This window comes from Chironomus tepperi, unplaced genomic scaffold, assembly GCF_022539635.2.
Source record: "Chironomus tepperi strain 1889 unplaced genomic scaffold, CSIRO-AGI_Ctep_v1 contig_298, whole genome shotgun sequence".
Taxonomy (NCBI): Eukaryota; Metazoa; Arthropoda; class Insecta; order Diptera; family Chironomidae; genus Chironomus; species Chironomus tepperi.
Genome location: NW_027226420.1, coordinates 2,010,031 through 2,032,924, shown reverse-complemented (window position 1 = coordinate 2,032,924; position 22,894 = coordinate 2,010,031). Strand labels below are relative to the sequence as shown.

The window sequence follows — 22,894 nt, the reverse complement described above, 5'->3', positions numbered from 1 at the left end:
TTTTTCCTTTAATATATACAAGGAATTGAAAACCTTGGCAACATAATCAGCACGTGTACAAACAAAAAAAACTGCTGAGTGGGAGTGAAATGGAAGCGAAAAGAAGGAGGAAAGAAAATGATGAAAAAAAATTTCAATGTCACGACTGTAAAACATATGATTTATGTTCTGACTACTTACCTAGAGTCGAATTCATTCCTGAAAAATCAATAAACGAGTGGAATTTCCTTTGCGGAGAAGTAAAAAGACGGTAAGTTTTCATTTTTCACAAAATTTTCCATTTTTTCTTTATTGTAATTAATAAGTTCTTATCATGAAAATTTTCCATGTTTATTTAGCTATTTATCGATTGGGAAAAAGTCATTTTCCGGCATCTATTTCATTCTTCGTTTCTATTTTTCATGGTTTTTCTTTGCGAAACAAAAAAGTTTGAAGCTTCGTGATTTTTGTTCTATAAATTTCAATATTTTTGGGGAGTCCTCGATTTGAATAATTAAGTGTGAATTGAAAATTTCACATCAGAGCTGGAAGTCTACGTTTTCATACAAAATCCTAGTCGACTTCAAGCTCTGCTTAACATATTACATCCAAAATATCCTCAATTTCAATAATTATTCAATCCGAAGACCACCAAAAAAATAATAAAAAAAATCATTATACAATTATTATTCATTGAACATTTATTATAGAAAAGGGAGGAGGAGATAATATACTTTTTTTTTATATGAAACGACATTTATTTCAAACCTTTTTAGTTCCTCATTCATTCTAATACACAAAAGTTAATGTGGAACGTTAATTAATCCGAAAAAACGAAACAATTAAAAATAGTATTGAAGTACCGATCAATGCTCTTCATTAGCTTAATTTTGAGAGGAATTGTTGGAGAATGACGTCTAGCTTAGACACTGAGCAACAGTCACACAATGTGTGTTAACAAAATTGAGGATGCTCAACTATATTGATTGATTTTACTCATAAGAATACATATTTTGGTGAGTATGCTCATTGTTTGTTAGGTAGCGAATGCACGCCTGAATGGACACGCTCTTGAGTATCTCGAACAACACATCGTGTTTGCTAGAACAACACTACGTCGCCGTACTAACGGAACGACGCAATGTTAATCTGACAGCACCGTGACATATTTTTTTGTCGCGTTGTGCTGCTTGGAGACTCTAAATCAGCAAACATGAGCATGCCAAATTCTGTGAGTCAAACAGACGTCACCCATGAACAAACCCCAAAAGCCTCTATACCTAGCACAAAAAGAATCAAAAATTCCCAAAACAATCACCACATGTTCTTCAAAATTAAACCAAATAAAAAACGTTCATCGAACTTCTTTCACACACATTTAACTTTTTTTTTTGTTCTGTTCTTGTTATACTTTTTTTGCTGTCTACAGTGTTCTCGTTAGAAACAGAAGAACCACTGGACGTGAATAAAATACAAAGAATGATTAATATTTTTTTGATATTCTAGAAACAAAGAAATTGGAAACTTAAAGAAATCTTATTTTTGATTTACATTGTAAATTAAAATCGTATAAAAATGAAATTGAGTTTCTTATGAGCTACAGATTACTTTTCATTAGTTATTATTATCACATTACACGCTTTAAAACTAGAAAATATAATAATTCTTTTCAATTCTCCATTAATAATCGAATCCATATATCCATTTATCATTATTATTAATCATATAATAGTAATCATTATCCTTTATGCCATTTTTGAGCCTATTGAACTACTACATAAACGCCACTCCATTTAACGATTTAAATTTTTCATGCTTCTTTCCTTCCTTTCTGCTTGCTGGAATCAACAAAACGAATGAAGGATATCCGCTTTACTGCCAAAAAGCACATTTCTAGTACACCGAGCATATCGATAAATTTTTCATATTCTTTCTACTCAAAAAAGCTTATTCCTTTCCAAAAATGAAAATGAAACTCAAAATTGGGTTTTTTTTATCACAAAATTCTGTTTTTTTGTTTTCATGCTGAAATATCCTTTCAGCATACATTAATAAATAATTTTTTGTTATGCTATCAATTTCTAGTCATCTAAATTTGTTTTCAGAATATGAAAAATTTCTTTACTGTTGTCAATTTTTTGTATCTAATGAAAGCAAATGTTTTCTCTTAATTTGTCAAAATTATCCGTTGAAAATTGATTTGAAATTGTTGAATTGATATTTGAACCTTACAAATGTTTGATTAGATGAATTTGTAATGTTTATATTAAATTTAATGATTCAAAATCATACAAATGTTTTAAATTGTGGTGTCTTTTGCTCAAAACCGTATAAATTCAACATCTGTAAGTATTTGAAATGTGTATTGGATAGTAAGTCAATTTAAAAACAGTACAAATTCATCATTTGTAAGGGTTTGAAATGTGTCTTGGATAAATATTCCAGTAATTTCAAATTTCTAAAAACCGTTAAATTCTCAAATCGTGTAAACAGATGAAATTCTCATGGAAAATTCCAATCCAGCCATTTCCAATCAACTCCAATGGGTGTAAAATATTAAATATTTACGTCAAAAGCTCAAGGTTGAAAAAAAAATGAATTGTGGGTATTTTTTTCTCTCTATCTCTCTCTCTTTGTTTCTAAACACAATTTTTCATTGTACATGAAAATTGCAGGCGTATCATTTAAATATTGTATGAATAACATATAGTTCCAAACAGAGTGCTTTTTATATTCACGAATAATTGATGATCTGAGCATCTCTGTAATTTATTTCTCTCTTTCTTGTTTCCTTGAGCATTTTTATCCGTAAAAATTTTCTGTATCTGTATATCAACATCCAATTTTAGTTAGTTTTTGCAATATCTATTATTCTTTTTTTTGTTTTTGGACTTTGAATTTTTTATTGTTTAACAACAACTCAACTTTTGTTTTGTTTTTCTATTAGTTCTCGTCTATTTTTCTCTTATTAAAAAAAGGTATTTTTATTATTTTTTTTTGGCAGTTTTACTTCTAAATGTTAAAAAATCGTCATCGATGCTAATGACTCTATGTTTTGTTTCTGTTTTTTTATACTGAGCAGAGTTGAGTGGTTGAATTGGATTTGACTTGTTTTATGGTTAAAACTGTTTTTATAGAAAACTAATTCCCAAATATCATAAGTCGATTGAATGATCCAAAGTCCAGCAGCAGTTTGGTGTGATTCTGACTTGATGTCACGTTGACCAGAGTTGCGTGATACCTTGTTACGTCGATCTGTGTGGTGTGACACCAAATCAGAGTCGACAACGTGGAGTGACACCAAAAGACATCACGTCGACTTGATGACGGGCTGATGCCGAACTTTAGATTAATTAACTGACTTGTGCTATTCAGGATTATTATCATATTTACTGTATTTTCATTAGCTTTAATTTTTTTAAGGATTCATGACAAAGAACTCGATTCTAATTCATATTATTTTAAAGAAAAAACTCTTCAAACAATCTGAACCACTTAGAATATATATAATTTTTTTATAATCATATGCAATAATTAATTAGCCTAAAAATATATAATATTAATGTATATTTAATCCTAATAAAGTTCTTTTATTATCGCAACATCAAGAAACACAATGATGATGACAGACAAAAAAGGGGAGTGTAAGGAGAATCGACCGCCACAGGCTTTTTCATTCTCCTTACGAAAAAGATTTTTTTTTTCTTCTTCTTCTTCCTTCATTTCTTTTACATTATCAGCTTAATTTAGTATCAAAAAATTTATCACTATTCTATTTTTTTCACTTTTTTTTCGTTTTTTTATCGACTTTTTGTTTCCCACATATTTTTTATAATAAAATTTGAGGTTTATTGCTCAATTATTTGACATTTTAAGTATGAACCGAGTAGCACAGTACTGTATTAATGCTCTATAGTCAATGTTGTTCAAACTGTGTGTCATGACACAGTGCTGTGACACGACATATTACTATGTCACGGCACACTTATGTATCACGACTAACTACTATTTCAAGAGACACTGCTGTGTCACGGCATACTACTGTGTCACAACATACCACTGTGACACGACACATAACTTCAAAATTTCATGAAATATCACGAACCGCATGTTGTATGCAGTTTGTATGTGCTCTATTGTCACTTCAATGTTCCATTGCAACAATATTAAGTGAAATGTATCAAAAATTGAGTTGCATGCCACTCGGAACACACAAAATGTCAAATATTGAGTACCTAATACCCTTCATGAATAAAGCAAATCTTTCTAAAATGAAAAATTCAAAAGGGGGGAAAATGGAAAAATATCCGAAATGTCATAAAATAATAAAAAAAATAGCTTCTGTGTCCATATGAAAAAAGTCAATATAGGAAATCATGAAGCGTAAAGGAATAATTAACTTAATTGCATTGTAGTCGTATTATTATTATTACAAAAATTCTTTTTCACAATAAAAAGAAGTTCGAAAAATAAAAGAAAAATTAAAATAATTTTTTTTTTGCAGGAGTTCATTTTCTTCGGAACTTGTCCGAAAAAAAATTCGTCTGAGCACCATCGTGTTTTTATATATTTTTTTGTGTATATGCAAGAAGAATTTCCACATGTATATGTATCGCACTAATTAATTCTTATCTCTCCATCCATTACTTCATACGGGAATTAAGCAAAGATTTCCTCTAATTTGTATAAATTAAAAGTGAAGTCTAACGGAAATTTGAACAAAAATTCTCAGCGACAAAAATCTATGTCGGACTAGATGCGCAATTGATTTTATTGTTAAACTGTCGCATGTATTAGACTTGTCGTAAACTTATGATTTATATAGTTTGTGCAAAGTTCATACATTGACCCAATAACTGTCAAAGTTATTTTGCTACTTGACAGCTGTTTTGTGTATGAGAGCATATTAGAGTTGCAGACTTTAATATCATATCTTTGTCACTGTCATATCATGCAATGATAAACAGATTAATTACTTATTGTTAGAATCAGTGTTGGTAATGGAAGTGTCTGAGCTAACCGAGATCAAAGATACCTTTTGGAGATCTTATCTAAGTCTGGCAATTTTGGCAGTTTTTCTAGACAGTCCTAGGACCAGTACCATCTGAGTCCAGGTGTCGACTAGAAGAAGTCATTGCTTTGGATTGGAACCTTCCAAATATCCTAACAGACAGAGAGAATACTCATTATCTGTTCGAGAATATAATTCAGGATTGATCGTCAATTGACCAATCCATGAATAACAACACTGATTTCTAACTCAAGGAACCATGTCGCTAACTCCAAAATACAAACATTGAATGACAATCTCCCATAATGTATTTTTGTATATAAAAGAGAGATGACAAGCCTTTTGCAAAACAGTTTTTGTATTCGTCGCTGAAGAATAAAGGCAGACATCAAATGACCGTAATCAGAAACTTATATGCGAAGTAAAAAGAGAGGATATAAGAAGAAGAAATAATAAACCCGCAGACAATAAAATAATATTCCGGTTAAATTAAATCAGAAGAAGCAAAAAAAACTGAATGTGGAATATATTGGAGCCAACCACACATTACTTAAGAATCTTTCGTAACCCGAAAAAAAAAAGTTCGGTTCACTTGACGTCCCAGTTTTAAATTAATAGGTGATGGCCTGAATAGGCATGATGTGAGAATATTTTGATGAAGAGACGAAGATGTAAATTATATTTTTAATGCTAAGTAGATCATCGTGTGGTTGTGGCTTTATTTCTCGTTGCATATAAGTTGTTGTAAATATTAAAATGTTTTCTTCTCTCTAGTTTTTAATTTCCTTATGTTTATATATCCCAAAAAAGAACATATGTTGCTAATTAATAAGGGATTAATTATAGCAGATATTTCATCATCACTAATTTTCTTAATAAAATTGAAGCTAATTGATGTTTGTCGCTCGGCGATCAATCCCATTTATTTTCTTTGATCATGTGTGCCAATTCGATTATGTATTTGCCTTCTTTGTATTTCTGACTTGACTCGAATGCATGCTCCTATATGGTAAAATGAGACAAAAGCAGACACAATAACAGAAAGTTAAGATTTCGCAAAAAAAAGACACTAAAAATAATATTAACTTACATATTTCCAGCCTAAAGGTGTCTTACAGCATTCACAATAAATGTCAGCGACAGCGTGCAGACCTGTCAAAAGTACTCGCTCTTCAGCTTGCCCGCAAGCCACATTAACTCTGTAATGAGAATAAATTACGATAAAATTCTCTTTGAAACTTTGGTTAATGAAGGTAATTGGATTAGACTTGATCCAATTGAAATAATTATTACTGGAGGTTCCGACTCTTTTAATGTTCTTCAAGAATATCATCGATTATGGAATTAAACGAAGGATTTTCATTAAAATTTTCCAAGAATTTAATCCAATTTGATTATGAGAGAAGCATTAAAGGAATTAGGAACATCCTCAAACCGAGCGGCACCATGGTATGTGATTGTCATTCCCAAATGTGCCAAAATCAGGCATATAATCAATAAAATTATACTTACACAGAATTGAACAAGTATGCACGCCCTTGGCTTCCTTGAAAGGATTTAGAGATCAGCTCATCATGCGACGCTAAATGTGCTCGACAATGCACGCACGAATACGTTCGATTTGTCTCTGGCAAATATTGTTGAAATGTCTTCACCATCTTTCTATTATCACTTTTCTCACCGTTCGCGGTAATGGTGAATTAATTTTTTTTTATTGCTAATGACTCGCTCGAAAGAAAGAAATTTAATTTATTTAATGGAATAATGTCTTTGTCTTTCTCTCCTTTATATCATCGACAATTTACAAGGAGACTCGTCGTGAAGCGACAAAAATTTATAATTCCAAGAAGGCTTTCCTTTTCGTCAAATAAAAATGTAGATAGTATATTATATTCAATGAATTATTGTAATGTATACAAGAGAAATAACACGTCTCGACACGAAATAATCATCCAACAGCAACCAACGGCAGTTCTAACTTATATACCACAAAAAAGGTGGAAAATATGTATACACAGTTCACTTCTTTTCTTTACTGTATTATTTGTTGTTATTGTATGTTTATTTGTTGTTGTTCTTGTTGATATTCTCACAGTGCCGGCACCAAAGAGAATGAAATAAAAAGAGTTAAATTGCGTTTAAGGAGATTCTTATGAGTGTGTCTATCAGCTTAGTAAACAATAAAAAAAGAAAACTGTTTGTCTGGTTCAGTTATGATGTTTAATTTCCAGTTCTTTCTCCACTCTTTTTATATCATTGATTCAATGGACTCTGACGACAAGTCAATCCTCAATTCCGCTTTCCGTCTGACTATGTGTTGTGTACTGTCTGTGTTGAATTTTTGTTTTTGTGGACCTGGATGGAATAAAGAAGAAAACAAAAATGAATGAATTTAGTCAGAATTCCCTTAGCAAAAATTGCATGTTTAAGAATATTAATGAATCATGAGTCTCTTTTGAATGTTTATAACTCGACATTTAGCGTCTCGTCTATAATTTATACCTAAAAATAGTCATGTCCAAACTGGTTGTTAATTTAAACAATTCACAAAAATCCTTAATTTGAATAATTTTTTTTTCGCTAATCTTCTTTTGTTTAACTGCGTACGCAAAAAGAACCGTTACATTAATTAATGCTAAGCTGCAACATCATTAAGTCTCAAATGTTATCAAATGCACTTTATCGCTCAAGTTCTCATTTCATTCTCAATATCATTACAATATTATCTTGGAGACAGGTAATTTCTTATAATATTAAGCCTTCCTTTATTAATTCAAGTCATGAAATGTTCAAGACACATTGTGAAACGCAGCACAACTTAAGCATCGAAAAATGTTAAATAAATAATTAAATTATGCAAATTTTATTTAAGTTTTTTGTTATTGGTAACGTTCTTTGAATAAAATTGAGACTAAATGTTAGTGCACCAGCAGTGTTGCTGGAAATTATATGTCAGAGTTGAGAATTTTGATGGCTAAGCTGATTCTGATCTTGTTTTGGACGTGAATTTAATTCAACATCCAACCAAGGACCAAGACATTGTCCAAAACAGCGATGGTCAGATAAAATGTCAAACGTGGTTCGGCCCGACCCTCCGGAAAAATTTTGTCCAATTAAGGAGTTTGATCCAACCCTCCTACATAATACATTGAGAATCATCCTAACGTAACTAATGGCAAAACCGATAACGAACCTACATGTTTCATTCTTAGCCTGTAATACAGTACGCAGCACCAACCCTGTCACTATATTCATAAAAAAAGCAGCTTGACATTCAATAATGAAAGACAGATGAATGGGTAGCATGAAATTCGATCTACTTTTCGTGAAATATTTACATTTTCATTTAAAGCATCGAGTTACAATAACCGCATTATTTTATTTTATTGCAATTTGATAGATATTTTGTGCAAGCCAGTGAGAATCAGTTAGACAACCAGTTTCCATCGAAAAAAACATTTCTACGTCGTTTCCATGCATCGCAATTCATCGTTAATAATTTTCTAGATTATTGTCATATGTTTTTTTGTTGATATTAAGCTTATCTTAATTTACACAAAGTAGTATAAAGTCACGACTTGACAATATTCACTATTTACGTATTAATACAGCATGCGCCGCAGTTATTTAATTTTAAAAACTTATAATTTAATTCCTCGTCGAAATATCATCAATCTTTATTTATGTAAATGGCCTAGCAATCAGTTTTAATCGATGCCGATTTGACTCGAAAATTTTCTATGTCACTGTATATACGAGCAAGGCAAAAGAAAAACGAAATTACGCAGTTAACATGCAATACGTCTACGACTTTGCCTTTTTGTATAGTTTCTACACACAAAACAAATTCTAGAAAAAAATTTACAATTGAGAATGAAAAGTCAGTCATCAAGTAACAAAGAGACACATTCATAAACAAAGAAAAATTTCCCAAGACAAATGTGGCGGTTGTGTATCTAGTATGTGGATGGAATATAACGCGGAAAATGTCATGACTCACGACTAATTAGAACGACAGAACAGAACAGACAAGTAAGAATGAAAAAAAGGAAATAAAATAAAAAGGAATTTACAGCTATCTTTCATTTCTCTTATTGTATGATTCTCGTCTTCATCACTTAGTATTTCCTATTGTCCTATATAGAAGAAATTATTCGCGACTAAATGATCAAAGGTCAGAATCACTTAAAAATAAGAAAACAGTAAAAAGTTTATTCGATTTTTATACAGTCGAGAAAGTTTGTTGAGGTAGTTTTTGTTGACTTAATGACTAATCAGCGAAAGAAGCCTGCCTTGGGAATTTTATTGATTTTGTGTAATCAATTAGGATTTATGAATGTATAGGAAATCTTACAAATTAGAGATATTCAATTTTTTTAGGTAGAGATCAATGTGACTTATAGACTGAAGTTTTCTAAGGCATGGAACATGACATGGCAAATGCATGCTTCTATCAACAGTTTACAAAATAATATCCACATGTCAGGTTCCAAGTTTAAGCAATGAATTGAAGAATTAACTTTAACGGATAAAAATTATTTGAAATTTAACGGTTTTGTAGAATTTGAATTGTTGTAAAGATTCAGACGCATTTATATTTTATCGGGAAATGTATCTTCTTGCAGTTTTTGTGAGTGTGCAAATTGGACAACATTTTAAAATTCTAAAATTAATTATTAATTAGTGCCTAAAACAAAGGCTGGACTTTAGAAAAATAGAAAATTCAAAATGTTTTCTTGATTTCCTTCCATATTCAAGTGTAATAACCCGCATTTCACCACAGTCTAATGACTTTTCACAACATTTAGTCTGGAACTACAAACATTAAAATTTTACGATCACAATAACCTCAGAGAAAATTATTCAATTAACCAGTTTCGACCTTGATCAGTTAAATCTATCAAGTCTGACCCAATTAATTACTCATATCGATAACAATGTTGCTAATGTTCAAATGCTTTTAAAGAAAAATTAAAACTAATTGAAATGAAGAGTGCAAAGAACTCCACTTACAATTCATAACTTGAAAATTCATCACAAAAATCACATTGTAATCTTTCTAGGAAGAGAAATGAGAATAAAGCACTAAATTGCATCAGCACAGTTTCATAGTATGAATTTTAAGTATACACTTCATATATATGAACTCATCTTGCATAAAAAACTGCTCTGCTCTTCATCCTCCGATGATTTATAATACCTTATGTAGGTTAAATAATCAACGTCGTTATGGTATTTATTATAAAATCTACAAAGTGCAGAAAATAAAAAATTTTCCGCTTAAGAATGCAATTTTCATTTCCAATTTCAATATTTGTGTAATTAATCTTCTTTGTGATGCTATGATGACTTACACAGTTACTTCTATACACAACGTTTCGTTGATGGAAAGCCTTTTATTTATATTTTTTTATATTGAGATGAACGAGGAAGAGAAATGTGAAATACAAACAAAAATATTGTTGAGGTAGGAACGGAGAGAAAATTTTTTTTTATTGCCGACACTCGATTATGTGATCAAGTAAGTGCTTAATTTGAATGCTTTGTATAGCACCTTAATGGACATTATTAAAGCGCTGAATCTAGGAAGATTAAATTTCCTTGAACTAGACATGAATAAAATGCGTAGATTTTTATCTTTTATGGAACTGATAAACATGTTTTAATTAGTAATATCCATGCAGATGTTATGATGCGACATTGGAATTTCAAGGAAATCTTGAGGGACAGATTAGCTTGAGCAATGAATTTGCAAATTTTTATTAAGCAAAACCTACTTCAAGGTGATCTGATAATAAAACAAAGGAAGATGCAAATGAGATGAAGTCCTAATGAATATACGCATTACCGGATTCCGAGTATGTCCTTAGGAAATCAAGTTCTTCTTGGAATTTCAAATCGAGTGACCTTTGCCGGGTAGTCGAAACCGAGACTCTGCGAAACCCTATTCAAAACAAGTTGACTACGAGTTCTTCTTGGAATTTCTAATCGAGTAATCTTAGCCGGGTAACATTCGCAGAAACCGAAACTTCGGGAAACCCTATCCAAAATCCCACACAATGCCCTGAATACATCTCTAATCCACAAACAGCAAGCTCACGTTGATTCAGGAGAAAATTCACAATCTTTATTTATTACGATTAAAATTTATACTTCAATACTTGAAAGCTCATTGACATTTTTCCATCTATAAATTAATTCTTCAAACGTGTGTGCATTTAACAGCAGCTATGAATGAACTTTATATTTATGCACATAGCAGCTTTCTTCTAAGCAGTTCAATCAACTCTTTCCCGAAAATGTTAAGAATGAAGCACAAAAAAAAAGCAGAATTTGAAAAGAAGAAATGAAATAAAAAAGCATCTCATCGTTTGGAATAATGTGAATGGTTATGTATATCTGCACGGTATATACACAAGAATGAGAGTCCACTCAACTTCAAAGAAACTTGTAGATAACTGTTCATTACGTAAATATAATATAATCATCCACCAAGTTCCAGAAAGTACATTTAATGAGGGGAACTACCTACAATTTTTTAACTTCCTCCATACAGACTATATATGCACTATCGAATGGATATTAACACAGTATCGCTCAAACTACATAGCAATCAAATATGATAAATATATAAAAAAAAAACAGCAGCAGCAGTGAAGAAGAGAAAAAAAGTGAAATAATGAAATGAAATTATATAGGAAAATAAAAAAAAGTTCTACGATTGGATGAGGTTAGTGAACTTTGCAATGTTTATAACCTGCTCACGATGTTCATGATGATGATGACGATGATGAATTTTTTGCAAACACACAGAGACACGTGTTGTGATAGAAGAAAAACTTTAGTTATTTTTTTCGTTCATGTATATAAAAACCGAAATATGGAGCACGAAAAAGAAAAATGTAAAAAAAAGAGAACAAAATTCACAGTAGAAAGTTTAAGTTCAATGGAAACGAAGAGAATAAGGAATAAAATATTCATAAGTACTAACAACAAAGACATTCACCGATGTGTGATGGGAGGGCGGATAAGAACGAAATGGAAAATGGGAGGATGGGAAAAATGCGAAGGAGAAGAAAAATTTTTTAAGTGCCTTTTTGCCGCTAAATTTATGTCCGCATTACGTCCAGTAGCTTTTGGGGCTAGTTCCTTAGGGCATCCAATATTGGGAAGGAACGAAGGATGGCATTTGACCATTCAAGGCTTAAGTTGCAAAACAGTCACCTGGCATATACAAAAACCGTACAATTTCCTAATAATTTGTATGGTTTTTCTTACAATTGTAAGGTTTTTGACTGTGCCAGGTACCTGTTTTGCAACGCTGGTTCAATCTCCCGTTTTTGGCGCCAAAAGCCATGCGAAACCGATAAATGCAGTCATTTGATTGACATAACTTGCAAAGGACTCTTCCTTGCCATTTTTACTGCTTCAGTTAATTAGAAGAGAAAGGGAATATTGAATTACAAAGTAAATTGAGCCCATAAACCCATATGCATATGAAGTGGATGTGCATTGGGGCGAGCAAAATTTTAAATATGCTCCATTCCTAGCGTGCAAATTTTATGCTAAAGTCTAGAAAATTTTTCCCCATTAATGTATGGATGTGTACTTTTCGCTTATGGTAATTTCCAGAATAATATCGCGTGATGAATTCGTATGAAAAAATTAAGTTCATTGATTATGTCAAAATAATGTCGGGATAGGAAGGAATGAACTTTTATAGAACAACTTGCTTAGAGTAATCTTTGAACTTTTCCGGACATAGCCTGAACTGTGAGGTCAAAAGCTTGTCTATTTCTGTAAATAGTCTTTTAGAAAAGGTCGAATAGACTTTATTTTTATCATGCACGTAACTGCCACCTGTACAATTGATGGACTTTCAATTTCCGCAGTTTGGTTCTCAATTTACAGCTGTTTTAGGTAACAGAAGCTATGGTTTTATTGAGGATGCAAATTCCTCATCTTTTATTGATGTACTGTAGCCATTTGATGATCCCTTTAGCCCTAATACCACAAAGAGCATTTTCATCCACTTCAAATACACTCATAGAAAAAAGTTAATAACTTTTACTAAAAATGTATGAAAAATTTTAATAAAAGGTAATAAATATACATCTTACTAACTTTTATTAAAATTTAATAAAAATTATTAAAATAATTTTGTGTTTACAAAATTTTAATAAATTTTTTATTAAAATTTAATAATAAGTTAGTAAGATGTATATTTATTAATTTTTATTAAATTTGTTCGAAAGTTTTAGTAAGAATTTAGTAAAATTTTGTAAGAAAGTTTTTCAAAAACAAAATGCTGTTTACTGTGGTTTGCAAACATTAGTGAGCTTTTGGGGTCATAACTGAGATCATTTCTCAAGGTTCATGAAAGAAGGGAACATTTGACACCATTTGTGTCGCATAAGGGAAATAACATTTTATATGACTTTATATGAGAACTAACATTATACTTGTAACAATCATTTCTGCATAAGTTTATGAAGTATATAAAGGTATTGAAACCTTACAAATTTTCTTTTTTTTATTAGAAACCTATAACAGCACAAAATGCTGAAAAACTTTAATAACTTTTATTAAATTTTAATAAATAGTTTTTAAAATTTAATAAATTTTTTAAAATTTAATAAATTTTTTAAATTTAATAATTTTTTTTAAAATTTTAATAAAAATTTTTAAAATTTAGTATTTTTTTACTAAAACTTTTATCAATAACGTTTTAATAACAAATTATTAAATTTTTTTCTAAGAGTGTACGCATTTTAAATCACAAAAAGGAGGAAGAGCTTGAAAATTGAAAATAAATTGCCAAAACACCTGCTTATTTATCGATAAAATAATTCTAAATCATAAGATTGATGTTTATTTCTATTCTATGGGAACACAAAGGAAATAATATAAAATCGCCATTAGATGATGCGATTTGAATGTTCCTTTGTTCTAGATGTACTTGAATCTAAACATATTCAATCTTGTTTGCTCAATTCAAGTAGATAGCTCAATGAAAATGCAAATTACATTTGCCAATTTTGGATTGAATTGGATCTATTGAGTATAAAGCTACAGATATAGAAAGTTTGAATTGTACGAACATATAAAAGCCATCATTTTACATTTCACTGATTACCCAGATTTAAAACTACTCACAAAAATGAATTGCACAACTTGGACATTCATCCATCATTTTAATCACACGGTCAACAATACCGAAAAGTCAGTAATAAAGTACACTGCTCACTACACAATAATTTACGCGAAAAGAAGAAGAATTCTTAAAGGTGAAGCTCATTGAACCATTCACACGAATAAGGTTCGATTTTGGATAAAAACAAAAAATAAATTATTTGAAGTTGTTCATAAATGGCGTTAACTATTTTTGGGAGAACTAAGTAATGGAGCGTAAGTAATGGTTATTCTGAATAGACTCACGAGTATGCTCACACAATTGGAAGATGATCAACTATATTGACGGAGTGTACTCATGGGTATGTTCATTTAAGTGAGGTAACTCATTGACAGTTTAGGTGTACTGTGCTGTACACTAACAAACAATGGAATTCTTAAAAAGTTATGTGAACCTTTTCTAAATAGAATCTAGAAAAAAGTGAGGTGAATGTCACGGGTATTTCCAGAAGTTGCACATCCATTCCCACCCTCCACCACCTTACTTACACCTCGGAACTAGCTACGCCCCTGATTAGGCAATTTTGAATCTATTGCTCCTATTTGTCCAATTACACCTTCTATCTTATTATGAAACATTGAATCTTTAAGCTACTTTAATCCAGCTCCAAAATCACCCCAGCAACCAAAAATTGAATTATTACTTAAACTCTACGCCATTTACGAACAAACTCATTAAAGAAAATTATCATTTATTTTAGGATATCGTCTTCGTTACCTCAATATTATATGTGCTAATAACACTTAATGTATGTAGGTTTCACATAAATCCCAAAAAAAAAAACGCGTTATGGGAATAAAGATGAAAGTAAAATTTTAAAATTGATCAATTATGAATGAGAATTCATTAAAATGTTAATGGAGTTAAAAAGTACCTTGATGATTGTGGCAAATTATAGACTTGGTCTCTTAATGCATGAATTATAACTTTATGGATCTAATTATGATAATTAAAACTTCTTATTGCAAATATCACAATTCACATATGCTGAACAAAAATGATACACAGAGATAGAGATGAAGAAAGGAAGCCTTCTTTGAATATATAATTTAATAACTTCTGCCTTACTGCCAAGAAGAGCAGTTGGAAACTCTTAGAATGAAACTACTAAACTGAATAGAGGATATACTTTAAAAATATTATATATTGAACCACTTTGCTCTACTGCTCGTTCGCAACTTTTCCCCAGTTCGAATTTGCTATTTGCAGCATTGACTCTTTTTTTTTGTAATAGTGAGCAGTACATGAAGAGCAACACCATGAAGGAATGCAGAAAAAAAATATAATATTAAATAAAATAAAAAAAAGACGAAGAAAAAAAAAGGAAGCCGAAACTCCGATAGAGTAGCAAGAATCACACGACGATGAAAGTGCAACATCGTGCTAGAGCATCAGAACAAAGAACCTTTCTCAAAATCCGAAATCGAGTCGAGCGAGTGCAAGGAATCATCGAGTCATGTGCAGTTTTTGCTTAGCTATATGCACATCTATGTGCATGCTTTTGATGACAGTTCATGTTCTATTTATTCTTATTCTTTTCTTCAACTTTAAAGCTCAACAAAGAATCTTTTTGTACATAGTGGATGGAAATATAGGTGAAGTGGGTGGATACGAGAACAAAGAAGAAGAAGCATAGCGTTCTCTGCAGAGAAAAACTTTTTAAAGAATGAAAAAATATATAATTCTATAAAGTACGAGAAGGATGAATGGAACAAAGAAGAAAAAAATTATATATTTTGTGATTCCTAGCATTTTATGTACCGAAAGGAATTCATATATTGGATTCAAGTTGATGGATTTTCGTATCGTGTATCTGGGAAACATCTAGGGATTACTTAAGAATGATTGTTTCCTCTACAATTGAGTACCTTTGGGGTATTTGAACTCTGGGAGTAGTGGAAAACAGGAATTCGAATTCTTGGTGTACTTTTTGGGTTTTGGGTATCCATGGATCTACCTGGATGTAGAGTTAGGTGTATATGGTGGACAACTCAGGCGACACAAGTGACAAAAGAGTCAAAAAGGCTACAAAATGACAAAAGTTAGAAACGTTGTCACCTGAGTTACCCGACCTCTGGATAGATACATACTGAGCTAGAGAAATTAAAAGGATTACCCTGGTACAGCATATCCTTTTACTTTTGTCTCAAAGAAACCTAGCAAATTGAAGAATTTTCTAAAACCAGGATTCAGTGAGTGGTTTTTGGAGGTAAAAGTCCATCTCTGGATTTGCACCTGATTAAGTGTGTCGTCATCCTTTCCACGCAGAATAGTTTAAAAAGCACTTGTTAAGCTACAAATCGTTCACTCTTCTCCTTTTTCTTAATGTTCAACAATCAACACCATTAATAAACAACCCCCCAAACCAACAATGTAAAATGCCAATAACCTTTATAGAATAGCACATAACCGTCGTAAATATGTCAAGAAATAAAAAGGATTCACCAAATGAATAAGATATGAGAGAGTATAAAGGAGGAATAAATCACCTCAAAGGAAGAGAATAAGTGCTATAATAAAAATGCTATTTCCATTAAGAAAGTATGGCTTTAAGCTCCAGAAAATGTATGTTGATTCATTCCTTCAACCTTTTTTCGCCTTCTTACAATTCAATTCATCCATGAAAAAGAAAATCGACATCATTTTTTTTTCAAAAAGCTTTTTGACCTCGCTAAATGTTGTTGATCTTTTTTTTTCGTTTTCTTTTCTTTACAGGCGATTTCATCTTTTTTTATTTTATATACTGTTCATGCTTATTTTTCACTATTGAAATAATTCAAATTGAAAGACAAGGAAGAAAAGCTAAAAGAGGCAACAAAAAGCAGCATGTCGATGGAGAAGAGATATAAAGCAAAAAATGAAATGAAAGAACCACAAAATGATATAAAATAAGTAAGAAAAAATACACACTCGGGTAGTTGTTGAGCAAGTCAAGCTTACACACGCCTTCATGTTATTACAAAAATTTATTACTCGTATTTATAAGATCGATAATCCTTTAACCTAGTAAATAAAACTGTAAGCAATTCAATTCGCAGTCTGTAACAGTTGACATAAAAATTGCAACACTTTAATGACTGTGCTGATACTTGACTCATATCGTAGATCTTTATGTGTACGTATTAGCCAGCAGATTGGATTTTAACTGATATAGTCTGCATAGAAATTACTAGTAATGAATTTTTATCAAACTTTGTTAGTCAAAATCGGAAAACTTTTTCATTTGAATTAATCAAATTCAGTTCAAAGCTATAAATTTTAATTAGGTATATCGTATATTACGATTTACAGTCATACTGACTGCATATTATGCAATGTAAATTATTATTAGAATGAGTAATAAGGAAATTCGCAGTAATTTAAGTAAATTGTCAGAAATTAGCAGTAAAGAAAACATTTGAATGGTTTTGATGTTGTCAATGTTTGCTGTTGTAAGGTTTCTAGTACAATCTTAAATATTTCCGTAATTTTTAGATCAAAAACAATCAAATTAATTTAAAAACATATCAAAAAGAAGCCTTGAACACATAAATTCATGGAATTGCGCTAGATACACCCACTAGCCATCATTTCCTTACTTACAGTTCATCTTAAATCACTTCATGTTTCAATTATTTAATTCAAATACAAGTACGCAATTAACTTAACGCGCACATTTAGACTTTAACAAGCATTTAACTACGCATTTACTTATGATCGACAAATCCTCAAAAATCAAGAAAAAAAAAAATCCGACTTAAATCAAACATTTTATACATAAGAATAAACAAATAGAATCACAATTTTGGGTTCAATTCAAAGCTGATTTCTCACATATTCATGCTATTATTATTCTTTTTACAATGTTTGAATGTATTTTTGTGTACGAAAAATTTGTTTCTATAGAGAGACCGAACGCGAGAGAGAGAGGCAGTCGAACAGCTGACTAAAAGCAGGCTTGTTTATACGGCGCATATGAAAAAAATACTAATACATTGACAGAGGACTATTGCATGTAAAGAATATCAACATCAGATATATCAGTCAGAGCCAGTTTCTTAAATTAAAAAAAAAGTTTTTTGCAGCTTTTATTCCCAATCAAAATGCTTTAATTAAATTAAAAAACAAGTTCTTTCTATAGAACGACTAATTGATATGAAGCATAAGGCAAGCATGTTGTCATGAATTTTTAATTAGATTATGTATGAGTGGACTAATGACTAAATATATCGTCGTCGAAAAGTTCAAACACGAGGCATGTAAAAATAAAAAAAAAATTCTTAATGTCTATTTTTAAAATTGTCACGTTTTTTTCGTGCCTACTTTTGATTGTCAATAAATGCTTAATAAACACAAAAAAATTCTTCATGAACTCAATATGCACGGATGCATAATTTGTGTTCAAATAGACGTTTCCAATACAATAAATTGGGAGGTATTATATCAGATTACTGATGATTGATGAGTTCTATCACTCAAATCCTTTTTTTGTTTATCATGTGGATGCGCATGAAGAACTTTGTAAGAACAAAGACAAACTTTATCGATGGGTGGAAAAAAAATGTCATCAGCTGTTCACTCCAAATCACTCACTCACTCAGACCTGATAACTAATCAACTTATTTTCCGTAAACAAAAAAAGACGTCTAACAAGAAAAATTATTTTCATTATACAAGTGCTTATGCACTATAATTATTATTGATACTGATTGATATGTATTAAGAAAATATGTTTATTCCCAGAGCAATTGCATTAAGTTTCTATGTACGAAGCCGTTGATGTTTGTTTGAATTTTAGAACAAAGGTTCATTTTTAGTACAAATATTAACTAAATCATCATAAATCACGCATTTTATTAGTTTTAAGAGCTGTTAACTTATGGAATATCAAATATCAGATCATAAACTGTGTTAACATCAACAATATGACGTAAAATAAACAGTCCAAAAGTCAAAACTATAAACAAACATTTGAATAATGTTCTAAACTATGAACAAGGACTTATTTAAGTTCTAAAAAATGTAAACAAAGACTTTATTGAGTTCTAAAAACTCTAAACAAAGATTTGAAGGTTCAAAAATCCACTCTTAAAAAACTCTTAAAATCCACCATATTTCCGTCAATAAAAAGACCTTGGAGGTAATTACCGTCTTCAAATAATGACCGATTAAGAGAAAACACGAAAAAGCACAAAAAATGGCACAATTAGGTCAAATATACACTTCCATATTGCGATAAAAAGATTTATCACCTTGGATATTTAAGTAATGACTTTATATATATGCGATATGTGAAACTCAAAATGAGAAAGAACCAAAGGTACGTACTTTTTTTTTCGCGCCGCACTCACTACTTCTCTCTGTATATTTTTTTGCAGATTATTATTATTTTTTTCTTGTTTGGAACGGAGCACAAAAACAAGACATGATGATCTGCTGTTAATGTATTGGTAGAATTTGCTATCGCGCATGTATGTTCATAATAATAAAAAACATATGTATACGGTCTGTTCATGGATGATGTCAAGGACATTTGTCTTCATCCATAATAATAATAATAATAAAAAAGCAAATGAAATCTAAATAAGAAGTAGTGTTAATTCCATAAATAGGGTCAATAAAATTGTTCGTGCTTAATGGAGATGCATTCTCTTTTAAATTCAATTAATTGTTCAATTGCATACATTAAGGTTGATTGCTCCCCCATTTAAACAAAAAAATATTGTTTAGTTCATTCAATTGTTGTTTAACTTTTGCTTTTCAAATTGATATAAACTCTATATTTTCTTTTGATTATTACTCAACTATACAGTCTTAGTCACAAATTAACTTAAACTGCGTGTGAGAAAAAAATACAGTGGAAATTCTCGTCTGTTTATATTTTATGTTGCTGTAAGCATGAGTGCAGGAATGAATGACTAATTAAAGATCATCGTTGGAGACAAAAACAAAAACAGACGTCGTTTGGCACCTAGCAGTCGAGAGAGATTCACTAAAAATACCCACAAAAAAGAAGAGAACAAAAATAATAATAAAAAAAAAGCTTACGAATCTACATATCGACTTATCTATATACCGTTTGACTTTTACAGCAAAAAAAAAAAAGATTCTCATTTGTGCTGCTAAAATTGGAACTTTTCATTATTTATTATTATTATAGTTTCAGAAATAGTCGACGCTATACATTCAAATAGAACTTTTTCTTCGTGTTTTTTTTTTTTTTTTTTCTTTTTCTCGTTCATATTTTAAATGCAGTTGGTCGATTATGCAATTCAGCTCATATATAATGTGCATAGGAGAGAGCAAACACAAAAAAGAAGAAGAATGAGAACAAATGGAGAAATATAAATTGAGGGAACTAGCAATTCTTGCATTTTTTTTTTCAATGCTTTTAAGTCGCTTTTGTTTATGTTTTGCCAAAATATTATCATATGTGGTCGTTCAGACATGATGTCTGGTGTTTTGAGCATACCCATCCCTAACTCTATGTTGAAGCTACAAGACATAGATTACAGGATGTAGAAGATGGTAAGCAGTAAGTCCATAAATCCCAATATCCCAACAGACGTCATAAGCATTCAAACCCCCAAAAGTCATCAAACAAAAACCAAATAAATAAAATATATGCGAAGCCAAAATAAAAAACAGCAAACGATAACAACAAAGCTGCTGACAATTTAGGACGCATTGTTGTTATCACGGCGATAAGTATCGCATTTTCTTTTTCATTTGTGAAAATATTTATAAAAATAAGTGTGACTTTGTGTAACAAAAACAGGAAGAGAAAAAAAAAATATGAGTATGAATAGAAAGAATATCGATTTAATCTTAGGTGAGCTTTAAATGCGACCGAAGCAGTAAAAATAAAAAAAAAGTAAACAAAATAAAAAAATGATGTCAAATTACTGATAATTTCGTTTGCATTTAAAAGTAGATTATTTGTGTGTAGACATTTCGTGAATGATGCATAAGTAATGTTTGTGTGTCATCTAATTAAAGTTACAGAAATAATTCTTGTTACAAGCTAGAGCTCGAAGTTGACTCGAATTTTGAATGGAGTCGAGTTAATTCAAGTCGACATTTTCGTGCTAAATCCATGTCGACTTTGACTTCTGGCATGATGTTGATTAATGAATAAATGGACATTTTTGAAATGGACTGATTTTTGTTATAAAACCTTACAACAGTATTTGTTGTTCTTAATTAACTTTGATGGGATTCAGCTTCAATAAAGATACTTGAATTATTAAGTCGCGGACCAAAAAGTTTTAGACATTGCCATAGAATCAAATTTAAATCCAAAACCACATAACAGTACAAATAAACCTTACAACAGCTAACCTTTAAAACCATTGAGAACATTACATCAGATTGTCTGTGTTTGAAAACCCTACAGCAACATAATTTCAAAATAAAACCTTTCAACAGCATTCCATAAGAATACACAAAACTTGAGCAAATAAACTTTAATTGATCATCTTAAAAAAATAATTTTTAATTGAAAATGTGTTCTGTGTAAACTGTTAGAAATCTATTTACACTAAATTCGTTTACACCATCCGGAGATTGAGTAAATCTTCTGATTAGTAAAAAAAAAACATTTGAATGTCAATCAGCTATCAAAAGTTTCTTCCTCAATTAATGTAATTACTTAACGTTTATATCTTTATGAATACCATAAATTATTAATCAATAAAGGGACACAGTATTTTCCATCGATTAGTACTGTTTGCAGAACATTATTGTATGACTTTTTTTGATGGCTTATAAACATTAAATACTATTCATTTACCTTATTTCCAGCAAAGATTTTTCTCACAGTAGCAAAAAATGATGAAGAAAGTTTTTTTTTCTCCTTTTTCTTTATTTGAACTTGAAATTGCGTATTTTCCTTTTGGATGTTGCTCGTGTAATGTTGCTCTTCTTATTTTTCAAAATACTCTTTTGCCTTGAATTTTTCAACTGCTGCTAAATGTCTCCTTCTATCTCACTCTATTTCAATAAACTTTACTTGCCGTTTATATCTTTCACACTTCAATAACTAATTTTTTTCAATAATATTAATGTTATTCTTCTAAGTCGATTCCAGTTCTTATTTTTTATTTGAATGAAAATTTTTCACACACTAAATGCGCGGTATTATTTGTATGAAAAAAGGTATTTTCCTCAAACAAGGAAAATCATTATTATTATTATAATTTTTATTTAATAAAATGTATTAAAACGGCTGTTCCAATGAGAAAATAATAAAATAAAGTTTTCTAATGAATTGCGACTTAAAAATGCATTTTCAAAGAATTTCAATTATTTTCTTCTTTTTTTTTAATAATCTTGCACTTGTTGACTTCAATTGATTCTATAATAATTAACTGACCATCATACAACTGCACTAACGATGCATTTATGCAGAATGAAATTTCAATTGCCTCTGACTTAATTTCCGATATTTTTTCAGATACTTTTTTCTTTAAGAAAAACTCGAAAAAAATCTCCCAAGTTCTTTACACATTCGCAGTATTTTTCAAACTGTTGTTCAGACTATTTTAATGTTTATTTACAATATTATTTTCAAACTGAGCAAATGAGGGGAAACTGAGTGATGTATCCATGCTAACACGCTAATGATTTTCTTAGTTTAAGCAATAAAACTTTTGATTTTTCTGTTTTGACAACTTACTTTGATTTTTCCAAATTTTACCGTTATGAAAAATTTTGAAATCTCAGAACACATT

General features: G+C 30.5%; 1 protein-coding gene across 1 annotated transcript; it reads right to left on the bottom strand.

Moving 5' to 3' along the window:
* Positions 1-255: 255 nt before the first annotated feature.
* Positions 256-22,698, bottom strand: Ypel (Yippee-like). Its single transcript, XM_070642832.1, has 4 exons — positions 21,955-22,698; positions 6,503-7,345; positions 6,081-6,189; positions 256-5,992 (listed from the first exon to the last, which is right to left on the bottom strand). The coding sequence occupies exons 2-4, from the start codon at positions 6,646-6,648 to the stop codon at positions 5,903-5,905; spliced, it is 345 nt and encodes a 114-aa protein (XP_070498933.1). The 5' UTR covers positions 6,649-7,345; positions 21,955-22,698; the 3' UTR covers positions 256-5,902.
* Positions 22,699-22,894: the final 196 nt, after the last annotated feature.

Bases quoted from the DNA above. Each gene is read 5' to 3' on its own strand.
- Ypel (XM_070642832.1), bottom strand. From the start codon at position 6,648: ATGGTGAAGACATTTCAACAATATTTGCCAGAGACAAATCGAACGTAT. The intron at 6,190-6,502 runs GTAAGTATAATT...TTCTCATTACAG, and splicing joins GCATACTTGTTCAATTCTGT to AGTTAATGTGGCTTGCGGGC. The intron at 5,993-6,080 runs GTAAGTTAATAT...TTTACCATATAG, and splicing joins CACCTTTAGGCTGGAAATAT to GAGCATGCATTCGAGTCAAG.